At 39.4% G+C, this 11,718-nt stretch overlaps 1 protein-coding gene across 1 annotated transcript; it reads left to right on the top strand.

Moving 5' to 3' along the window:
• The first annotated feature begins 2,616 nt into the window (after window positions 1-2,616).
• Window positions 2,617-11,631, top strand: dhx40 (DEAH (Asp-Glu-Ala-His) box polypeptide 40). The gene is made up of 17 exons (XM_080731308.1): window positions 2,617-2,857; window positions 3,281-3,426; window positions 3,542-3,661; window positions 4,066-4,302; window positions 5,035-5,101; window positions 5,207-5,338; window positions 5,477-5,576; window positions 5,715-5,801; window positions 5,920-6,102; window positions 6,650-6,730; window positions 6,903-7,060; window positions 8,144-8,258; window positions 8,769-8,877; window positions 9,098-9,192; window positions 9,304-9,373; window positions 10,057-10,285; window positions 11,424-11,631. Exons 1-17 carry the CDS (start codon window positions 2,689-2,691, stop codon window positions 11,543-11,545), a joined length of 2,220 nt encoding a protein of 739 aa, XP_080587434.1. The 5' UTR covers window positions 2,617-2,688; the 3' UTR covers window positions 11,546-11,631.
• Window positions 11,632-11,718: the final 87 nt, after the last annotated feature.

Genomic DNA, 11,718 nt, shown 5'->3' with positions numbered 1-11,718 from the left:
CTGCACTGTCTGTACAACTTGTCTCTCAACTTGTTTTCAGCATATCTCTATCCTATGGATTTATTTTGCCTTCCACTCTGCCCTCTAGTGTTTACCTTTACTGTGTATTGTAAAGAAAGACTGGTTAAAAAATATTCAAATGAAATTGCAGTACTGCATAGCTTATGAATGCTTTATTTCCATGAAGAATTTGGTTTGCTTTGTTTTGTTGTTTTGTTTTGCAAATAAACCTTAACCCACAAATATAGTTGTTGCAGATCTATGGCTTTTTATCTGGATTGTTTCATTTTAACCATTTTGTACATAAGAAATAAAGGATTTTATTCCAAAATACCATGTCTATTTTAGATGAGGAATTATTAAACATTTAAATTCAAATGAATTTCCATGACTCGCCTTGCTTTTTCCCTTTGGAAATGTATTTCCTCTTTCACACGCATGGTGATGCTTTATATACAAAATAGCCTCTTAAATATTTCTATTTATGCGCCTATAACAAATTATTGCAGTGTTAGACCTACTCATTACTTATTTTTATTTTTTACCAACAATAATTTTATCTGAGTAGATACCGATAGTAGGCTTTTCAAATGGTGGTATATGCATTTTTGACTGATACAAACTATAGCCTTTTCTTTGTATTGCCATGTAAGCTTTTTCTTCAACCCGGCCTCTAGTCTAGAGACCTTCCTCCCATTCATTACAAGTCAAGTACTGTACTTTTAAAATTTTGAGGTAGGCCTATTTTTTTTTACTTGAGTATTTCCAAATCTTTTACTTCTACTCCACTACATCACAGGGGCAAAAATATTATAGGCCTACTTTTACTTCACTACAATTACTTTAGTTACTTTGTAGATTTTGATTATTATTACAAGCATACATTTATATAGCCTATTTCAAAAGATCAAAAGATTTTTATACATTTGAAAAATTGAAATGAGAGATTATTTATAATGTTCTAAAAGTATACTTTTACTTTTGGTACTTTAAAGGAGTAGTTCACCCTCAAAATGACCTTTTTTCTATTGATTAGTCACGCCATGGAGACTTGAGTTCAATAATATATATATTTTTTGTAGGCTATTTGTCGTATTCCTAAAAATGATTATAGTAAATTTACCCCCATTGATTCTGAATGGGGTCAGAATCAATGGGAGTAGGTCTACATTTACTTGACCCTTGACCCTAAATTTACCCCCATTGATTCCCCAATCCATCCAGGGCCATGCAGTTGGGTCCCCATCCAGAATGAAATGGGGATACATTTACTATAGGCCTAATACATTGTTTGTAGACTACATCTTGAATTCCGGACTTTTATTTGTAACAGAGTAGGCTATTTCTACATTGTAGTATTGTACTTTTTCCACTAATTACTAAATTAATTAAATGAATTACTAAAATAATTTGTGACTATAGGCCTAAATTCGCCTAATATTTCCCAATCCTGAATGTCATACATGTATTTAAATGTCTAGAATACAGGAGACAGGCAGAACAGATGCCCTGCAGTTCTGCCAGGGTTGTCAACATTGGACTGTCAGAATCCAGGAGATTTATTTTTGGGGGGTGCGCGGAACTCCCCAACCGGGGTCTGGGGGGGTCCTCTCCCCAAAACGTATTAATAGATATATTTTCCTGTGTTCTGTTGAATTTTGTGCATGTTTGATACATATATCAGGCTTACTTTACTAGCATGTGTACTAATATGCCAAATGTAGGTGTACAGATCTGATGACAGAAGCAAAGTAAGACATCTTTAATAATGACGTCTCATCTGTAAGTCATTACTTAAGTGAATATCTATATGATCTTGCATGCATTGCCGCCCCCAAAAAAAGCGGGTGAACATTTTTAACATAGTAGATTTAATCTCCTGTGTTCTGGTGAATTTTCTGCATGTTTGATACTTTTATCAGGCTTGCTTTACTATTTCAGCCTTAGTTAAAATGCCAAATGTTGGTGTACAGATTTGATGACTGAAGCAAAAGGACATCTTTAATAATGATTTCTCATCTTTAAGTCATTACTTAAGTGAATATCTGTATGATCTTTCTTGCATGCATTGCCCCCACCCCTAAAGCGGGGGGTCTGGGGGTCCTCCCCCAGAATTTTTTTAACATAGTAGATGTAATTTCCTGTGTTCTGGTGAATTTTGGGAGTTTGATACAAAATCCAGGAGATATCCAGGAGATTTGCCAATCCAGGAGACTCCCAGGAGAGGGGTTCAAAATCCAGGAGACTCCTGGGAGATCCAGGAGAGTTGACAAGCCTGGTTCTGCACTATTAATAAATCACTTGTGCGGGCCATTAGTTCTTCTCCCACTGTTATTTGGTGACTTTGATTCGAGATGTAATTCCAAAAATACATCATTTTTATTTGCTCAAAGAGAGCGACGTAGTCCGTTTTTATTTTTTGCTTATGGGGAGGAGCTTACGCTTTCAGTCACATGGTCATACCTTCGCCAATGACAACACGGATGGGATTGTTTTGCGGAAGTGATCGGAGGCTGTGGTCTTTGTGTTGTGCAAACGGCGTGTAAACGAATGGACTTGTATCCAGTAAAAAAAGTAACTAAATGACCAGATACAGATACAGTTACTAATTCAGGCTTACTTTTCACCAGTCTGGTGATAGTGATACCTTCAACACCTGGCCTTCATCTGACCACAGACAGAGCCGATATGTCAAAGCGAACGAGATGGGACACGAGTGATGAATCCAAGAGGCTGCCTATCTATCAGCATAAGAGCCAACTAGTTCATGCTGTGAGAGACAGTCCCTTCCTAGTGGTGACAGGAGAGACTGGCAGTGGGAAAACCACACAACTGCCACAATACTTATATCAAGCAGGTAATTCAGTGGTTCCTGTGTAAATAAGCCGTAAAGCTTACTAGGATCTCCTTTTAGTTGACCTTGTACCAGTGATTTGTACTGTCATGAAACTACTTTTCTTCTATTGCAAACTGCTAATAAACTCTTCAATCAATCAATCAATAACACTTGGCACCATCATTAGCAGAGGCTATCAGACCATGAAATCCTCTCTGACTACTGTACGATTCTGTCAGAGAGGAATGGATCCTCAGGGATTTGGTTGTACTTGTATTATTACCCAGGTCACTCAGATTTAAATTGAACAATTAAAACTTGGGATTCAACTGTGTAATTGTGCCTCTTTCATGTCATACAAATCATGTTCAATCACTATCAGAATAACATAAAGGCAAGATGACATGCCCTGGAATGATGCTCTCTCTATACTTTCTGTTATAGGATTTTGCAAAGATGGCAAAATTGGCATCACCCAACCCAGGCGAGTGGCAGCTATTACAGTGGCCCAGAGGGTAGCCCAGGAAATGCAATGCAGTCTAGGTAGAGAGGTTGGCTATCAAGTACGCTTTGACGACTGTACAACACAGGTGAGGGACAAAGATACTTTTATGTACTTGATGAAATGTATACACATACATAATGTTACGTGTAAACAATAAACACTATGACTTTCTGACTGTATGATGATTACATGTCGTTCAGGACACAGTAGTGAAGTACATGACAGATGGATGTTTGCTCAGAGAGGTCCTGGCAGACCCAGGCCTTTCTCAGTACAGTGTGGTGATTTTGGATGAAGCCCATGAACGAAGCCTCAACACAGTGAGTTTGCTGTTTATGTGCAAAGTATCTCTGTCTTCTGAATAAAGATCGTGTGCTCTCCTCCTTGTCCATCACTCACACATAGTGAAATGAATGCTGAGGTTATGTAGTTTGTTTACTTGTATTGAACAATGCATTGATACTTGGAGTGTGAACTCACAGAACCTAGACGAAGTGAATGTCCCAACTAGTAGACTAGCATTGTTACTTTGCTGAACAAAGTACATTTCCAAAATGTTTTATTTTTCTCTCTTCAGAATTCACGTAGTAAAACATTTCGGATGGTCTTATGATGCAGCTCAAAAAGGCTTCATAATATAAGGCAACATCAGAGAAAACACAACAAGGGAACAATAACAATCTGACTCGAGAGACGATTAAGTGTGGTTTACTATGTTTTGCAGGATATTCTGTTGGGTTTGTTGAAGAAAACCTTTTCCAAACCCAGTAAGGACATCAAAGGCCGCTCACTCCCGCTGAGGGTTGTAGTGATGTCAGCCACGTTGGAGACAGACAAGCTCTCAGCCTTCCTTGGCGACTGTCCTGTTTTCACTATTCCTGGGAGGACCTTTCCTGTCACCTGCAGGTTTGGCAGTGCCATAGGACCCAAAGACTTGGAGAACTCTATTTATGTGAAAGAAGTGGGTTGTGTTTTGTCATTATTATTCATTTATTTTGAGTATCATGTTATGAAGATTGATTTTGAACTTCATAAGCAACAAATCTGAAAGACCTGAGAAGAATTGTTCTTTCGTGAGTAAAGCATAGTTCAATCTCTTCTTTCTTATTTGAAGTACAGTACATATGACATTTATTTAACCAGTAAAAAAGTCTCTTTTGCAAGTATGCACTGGCCAAGAGGCAGAGATGTTAGACAGGTTCACATTCTTAAGAAAATACAGGACAAAACTCCTTAAAACAAACATACTGTCTACCATTCATTACACCAGTGAGAGTCCCTGGAGTTTAAGGTCTTTGGACAGTCACTGACCAAATAACATAAAATGCCTAAAAGAATTTAACCTAAACCTCAAAGCAGGCACAGCTTCGGTTATGTTGTAATCTTTTTAAAAGTCCTAAGTGAAATCAAAGAAGGCAATTTGAGTCTGGACTGAAAGTCAGTTCAAGCCCAGGGGACAAAATAAATTGGCCTTCTTTTGCCAGCCGCAGTTTGCAAAGGGGGCACAATATAACGCAGCCAGGTGTTTGTTCTGATCTGAAGTCTATGTACTGTATACTGAATACACTGTACTCAACTCATGTGTCCAAACAAGTCATGTTGCTAATAAAGTCTAATTTTAGCGTGAATATTAGTATTCGGAACCTGAATTACACCCACGTATTAATAAATATTACCTATTTTGGTTTAAAAGGTTGTGAAGGTGGCCCTTGATGTGCATACCAGTGAAATGGCTGGGGACATTCTGGTGTTTTTGACTGGTAAGCCACTGATCGAGAGTCCTTAGAGATGCGCTGTTCCACACCATTGCAATGGCCAAAGCTTACTTTAATCCAAAATGCTAAAATTATCTATTTTTTGTACAGGTCAGGCTGAGATCGAGAAGGCTTGTGACATACTGTATGAGAAAGCTGAGTCCATTGACTACCGATATGACGTACATGACCAAACAGTGGAGGGCCTTCTTATTTTGCCCCTATATGGATCTATGCCCACTGGTAAGTAGATTTTTAACCACTGCTAAATAATGTTCTCTAAAATTGTAGGATTTTTTTAAATAGTAAAAGTATTTCTTGCACCATCATAAAATAGTATACTGTGTCAAAACTGACTATTTGTACCGTTACTTACCACAGATCAGCAAAGGCAGATCTTTCAGCCACCCCCTCCAGGTATAAGGAAGTGTGTAGTAGCCACCAACATTGCGGCCACATCTCTCACCATCAATGGGATAAAGTGAGCCAAGCTTTTGGTTACATCGTTGTTTGACCTGCATGTATCGTCAAATAAATATCTCATAAGCTGATGTTATGATTAATATATCACAGACTTGTTAATTGTGTACATCCAATTACAACTTTGCACTCCATACAGGTACATTGTTGACAGTGGGTTTGTGAAACAGCTCAATCACAACTCGAGGGTTGGCATGGATATTTTGGAGGTGGTGCCTATTTCAAAGTGAGTATGGGGACATACAGTACCCGACTGAATAACTTGATACAAAATTAGTTTACACCTATGCCGTTAACTACATTTGCAAATATAAGTAACTCACCTGTGAATTGTGTGTGATTAGGAGTGAAGCTCAGCAGAGGGCCGGCCGAGCTGGGAGAACCTCAGCTGGGAAATGCTTTCGGATATATACAAAGGAATTCTGGGAAAAATCCATGCTTGAATACACAGTCCCAGAGATCCAGAGGACCAGCCTTTCTGCAGTAATACTCACACTCAAGTGCCTGGGAGTTCATGATGTCATCAGGTATGAGTGTCCATTTCTTTATTAGTGTGGTTGCCCCTGCAGGGCAACAGACTATATAGTACTTTATTCGACTTTATTCCATCTTTCCCTTCCTAGATAAACTTTATTTTGCCGCGCTACTCCTCCCACAGTTTTGGTGGCACGCACTTGGGCCATATGTCAAATCGACTGGCTTCATCGGGAATCGATTCCTTGCATTTTGCTAAGAGATACGTTACATAGTTTAATTTATATAAATGTATTCGTGAATTTCTCCATTGATTCCTTTAATTCAAAATTAAACTTTTCCCAAATATGGAGATGACTGACATCATAGATGTATGACATCAGGGATCTCCATATATGGGCATAAAAGGGACAAGGACAGAATGGTTAGCACCGCTCAAATAGGGACAGTCATAATAGTGACTCATGGTAATTTGCCATTTCCAATTGCATCTTTCTAGATTCTTGTGTACTGTACACTAGTGTACACTGTAACAGTTACGTTTATTATCTTGAGCATATTTAATGTCAACTACTATAATGAATACGGTTAACTTTTAAGGTTCCCATATCTGGACCGTCCAGAAGAGAGGTTTATTCTGGAGGCACTAAAACAGCTCTATCAGTGTGATGCCATTGACAGGTAAGACACCCTACATATGGACATAAAATAAAACCTTATTGATTTGAGACCTGCCGTTCTGAAACGATGTACAGCATATGTCGACATCTACAGTATCTATTTTGCCATATTGTTCACAGATCTAATAATTTGTTGAATTTAGTTGATCGTCTTTTGCCTGGTGTGTCTGTAGGAGAGGTATAGTGACGCGGCTGGGAGAGCTGATGGTGGAGTTCCCTCTTCAGCCAGGGCTCACCAGGGCCTTGCTCAAAGCTGCGTCTTTTGGCTGCGAGAACCTGCTCCTCCCCGTAGCGTCCATGCTGTCCGTGGAGAACATCTTCATTCGACCAGGTCAGCAACTTAGGTTAGGTTCGGCCACAATATGATGTCATTCAGAGGTTCGGGTGGGCGGGAAATGGAACAAGAATCGGCTGTTTGGTGCCTCTGAGATGTTCTAACTACTCAAACCCAGTTCGGTGTTCCGCATTGTTTCTGCTTTAATTCAACACAGCTTCAAGTTTGTTCACTTGCGCTAGCAAGTGAAAAGCAGGGGTAGTTTGGAAGTGAAACAAGCCAACTTCCATGAGGTACAAACAGCTCTGAAATCTCTCTAGTGACCATTAATAAACACAACCTATCGCTGGAAAGGGAAAACTTCCATCACAAATTCCCCGCAATGCGTCGCTGTCGCGATATCCAGGTATACATTTAACCATCTGTTCCACTTCCAACAGTGCTTCTGGCTGTAGTGTAGCCTAGTACACACTGCTCAATACAGTGCTGCTGCTGCTCGAGGGAGTCTCCACTCGGCATGAACAATGGCATGAGCCAGGAGCGCAAAACACAGCAGTATGAAATTACTTTTATGGACCCAAAATAAAATCAAACCGATTTTTTCCCAGCTCTCCTAGTGTATAATGCATTGGGCTTAACTGTGCTTCATACAGAAGTAATAAAGGTTTATACACAATAATTGTGATAGGTTTAATGCAGCATAATTCTCATTTAGAGAACAACAAAATACAAAATTCAATTAATAGAAGGAAAACTCCATGCATACACCTATACGATAACATATAGAAAGACGTCTTCTCCTGTCTTTAACAATGAAATTATAACTTTTTCGTTAATCCCTATATACTTTGTTGAATGGGATCCCCCAAGGATCTCTACTTGGTCCCCTCCTTTTCCCCTATACACCAGATCTGAAAGTGTTGAAATCTGATCTACAAGCTCACAATGTGATGTGATATGTTTTGAGCTTCAAGATCTGTTACTTTTGCCAATTGTTCACCTTTTGTTACGTGCCCAAAATGATCAAATATTACCCAGGAGGGTTTATTTGAGGAGTGCAAGGCAACTGCAATGATGAAGGTGGACATTTATGGAGATGGGATTTCAGTGCACAATGATTTTACTTTGTACTCCCTGTAGGCCACCCTGAGAAGCAGAAAGAGGCAGATGAGAAACACAAACAGCTGGCAGCCAAATCGGGCAGTATCAATGACTTTGCCCTGCTGTTGAGTGTGTTCCAGCAGTGTAAAGACAGGTGCAGTACTTTTCAGATTACACATATCTATTTATTTATCTATCACAAAAAGCACAAGCAGAGCATAGTTTTATGTGTTTTATCTATGACGCTAGATTGCTATTTCTATGCATTTGATGTATTACCTCGTGTCTACCTCGCTCTGGATTAAGAGTGTCTGCAAAATACCTAAATTGTATGTGGTACTTTAATACTTTATTTTGTTTTATTGGACAAATTAATTTCAACATGTGGCAGTTTAACATTATAGATGGCTCTTAATGATTCCCTTTTTTTGTTATCTGCTTAGATATGAAATTCGATCTCAATCATTTGTTCTTCTGGTGTAATGTTGTGTAATTAAAAAATTGTAGGTTCAATCATACAATACTTAAAGTAGACTTCACTGACTGTAGAGTTACGTTTGGGCATGGCTTTGGTGTGGTTCACCAAGGTGTGTCAGAACGTTTTTCAATAATTAAAAACCCAACAAGATCTTTTCCTCCTAACCTTCCTTCTTTCATTCTACAGCGATTCTCCCTCAGCATGGTGTAAGGACAACTGGATCCACTGGAGAGCACTGAAGTCTGCTTTCAGTGTGGAGACCCAGCTCCGAGAGATCCTCTTGCGACTCAAACAGGTCACTGAGAGAGCTGTCATGTGTTATTATTAGTTGAGCCGTGTATGAGCGTGAGTGTAAGATTATTCTAATGAGGCTGTAAGTCTGTGTCTGCACATTTGTCCACCAGAGGGCGCTAAATGTCAACACAACGTTGAGCTTAAACAGACACATGGCTCACCTCTAGGTTACCTTGTTATTGATCAACATAAATGAATGGATGCATCCTGTTCTTTTTCAGAAGAGAGATTTTCCTGTAGAGACTTTCAATGGGGATAAGAGTGAACTCTTCAGACGTTGCCTCTGCACTGGATACTTCACTAATGTTGCTAGAAGGTTTGTTTTAATTAAACACATTTAGATTTTTATTTAGTCGCTTTTTTTGTATTGTGAGCTTTTTTTTAATATTCATTTTCGTTTACGTATACATTTACTCCATCACTCTAGGTCTATTGGAAAGGTATTTTGCACAATGGATGGCCATGGATCCATGGTTCACATTCATCCATCGTCATCGGTAAATATTTTTAACTTTTAAACTGTCATGGGTAATTGCTGTCTTTTAAAATTTGCTGTACAAGACTCTAACCTCAATCAAATCCAAGGGGTAGAATATAACCCATACTGCAAGGGTCTTCAAGAGGGGGTCAGGGACCCCTAGGGGGTCCTCCAAGGTACTACAGGGGGTCCTCAAAATCTTTGTGGGATAGAAACTTTTTTCTTTTATATTAACTATGTGAAACCTAGCGTCCTTATTCTGAGAACTTTAGCCAAAAATAGCTGAATAGCTCACAACTCCTCGCGCTGCGTGAGCTTGTAGATCGGCTATTTTTGGCAAAGAGGTTTGGTGTAGAGGGGAAAAAGAACATAGTGAAAGGTCAACTTTATTAAGTATTGACAGTTCATGTGGTTAAATATCTGAAAACACAAATTGACATGAATCCATAATACATTGATGATTGTGCTGTCAAACAATTAAACTACAGTATATGGAATCTATGAAAAGGTTGTGGGGGGTCCCTGCTTCATCTCTCTCTCAACTAAGGGGTCCTTGGCCTGAAAACTTTGAAGACCCCTGCCATAAAGTATATACATAGATCATAATACAGCACTTTACATTTGAAGCACTGAGTAGGTGTTGGCCATTGAGCATAATCTGTGCAGTCTTAAAGTCCTGTTATTTCTCATTTTGTCTCAAAGCTGTTTGACCATGAAGCAGAGCTGAACTGGGTCATTTTCCATGATGTGCTTGTGACCTCACGGGTGTACATCCGTACTGTGTGCCCCATTCGTTACCAGTGGGTAAAGGACCTGTTGCCTAAGCTCCATGAGGTTGACGTCTATGAATTGAGCAGTGTGGCAAGGGAGGAGGTGACTGACGAAGAGATTGCAAAATGGGAGACCAGAGAGGCAGCAAAAAGACCTACAGGTTTTTTTCCCCCATTTAATCATTTATTTTTTAATCTGATGAATCTAGGGTTGCAATACCTCCCATAGGGATTCAATGCATCAAAAGCTATCTGCTTGTATTAAACAGCGTCAAACTCTCCAATATTGCGGCTCTATGGAAAGCTTGAATTATCCTCTTTCTATCTGCAAAGTGTTTGTTTCAGAATAATCCACCGTAGACATGTTATGAGTTACTTTCTCGAAATCCGAGCAGACATGTTTTTTTTTTTCTAAGTGTTGAATTTTGGAAGCGCTCGTCTTCAATAACGCAACGTCCCACTGCCTCCTGCATTATGTGACACTTTGAGTTTGACGTTGTTTAATACAATCGGATAGAGAGAAAAAAAAAGCATTTAATCGCTATGGGAGATAATGCAACCCTAGATTTGTTGCAATTTGCGGCTAGCTCAACGAATACAGGTCCACTCGCCAAATTTCCAACTCGCCAAATCAACTTGCTAGGACACCTCGCCAATGAGCAGGGTTGTCAACATTGGACTGTTAGTACAGGAGAATCCAGGAGATTTATTTTTTAGGGGGCGCACAGAACTCCCCAACAGGGGTCTGGTGGTCCTTCCCCAAAACTTCTTAACAGATATATTTTACTGTGTTCTGTTGAATTTTGTGCATGTTTGATACTTTTATCAGGCTTGCTTTACTAGCATGGGTACAATTTCAGCCTTAAAATGCCAAATGTAGGTGTACAGATTTGATGACTGAAGCAAAGTAAGACATCCTTAATAATGACTTCTCATCTGGGGGTCTTCCCCCAGAAAATATTTAACATAGTAGATGTAATTGCCGATCATCCTGGCAAATCCAGGAGCATTGACAAGCCTGCCCAATGAGTGTGGACAATTTGGCGAGTTGGATTTTTGGCGAGAAGACCGGTTACCAGCTCAACAGATGAAAATTACAGTGTAGTTGCAAGGGTATTGGTCCCTTTATGACTAGTAGACTACCCATATGCTTTGGATAAAATTGCCTACCAACTGGTTTGTTGTTAAAAAGGCTATTCATGCAACATCTGTAGTTTTTCAATCAATTTAAGAAAGAGATTGGCTGTATCTCCTGTTATTAATAGTGTCTCGTGCCCTAACAGATGTTTCTTTTGACAGAGGTGTCGGCCGAGGATGCCATGAGGAAACTGGAGAAGCGAAACAACGAAAGCACTGTCAGTGATGCCCGTGCTCGGTATCTGCAGCGAAAGCAAGAAAGGCAACAATCCAAACCACTGTGAATCTGAAACAGCCGCATGGGGGAAGGACCAAGTGCAAAATCATGTATTGCCATTTAGAAACTGCGAATGGATGTATACCAGGTTAAAAATATATAGGCTATATATTTGTTTTGTGTCAATAAATATCTTTTTATACATTTTACTATATTGGTTGTTTCCTAATCCTTCCAGTA

Source organism: Nannobrachium achirus (assembly GCF_963921795.1).
Source record: "Nannobrachium achirus genome assembly, chromosome: 8".
NCBI lineage: Eukaryota > Metazoa > Chordata > Actinopteri > Myctophiformes > Myctophidae > Nannobrachium > Nannobrachium achirus.
The sequence above is the reverse complement of the archived record's forward strand: the minus strand, read 5'-3'. Positions and strand labels throughout refer to the sequence as shown.

Bases quoted from the DNA above. Each gene is read 5' to 3' on its own strand.
- dhx40 (XM_080731308.1), top strand. From the start codon at position 2,689: ATGTCAAAGCGAACGAGATGGGACACGAGTGATGAATCCAAGAGGCTG. The intron at 5,102-5,206 runs GTAAGCCACTGA...TTTTTTGTACAG, and splicing joins CATTCTGGTGTTTTTGACTG to GTCAGGCTGAGATCGAGAAG. The intron at 8,259-8,768 runs GTGCAGTACTTT...TTCATTCTACAG, and splicing joins TTCCAGCAGTGTAAAGACAG to CGATTCTCCCTCAGCATGGT.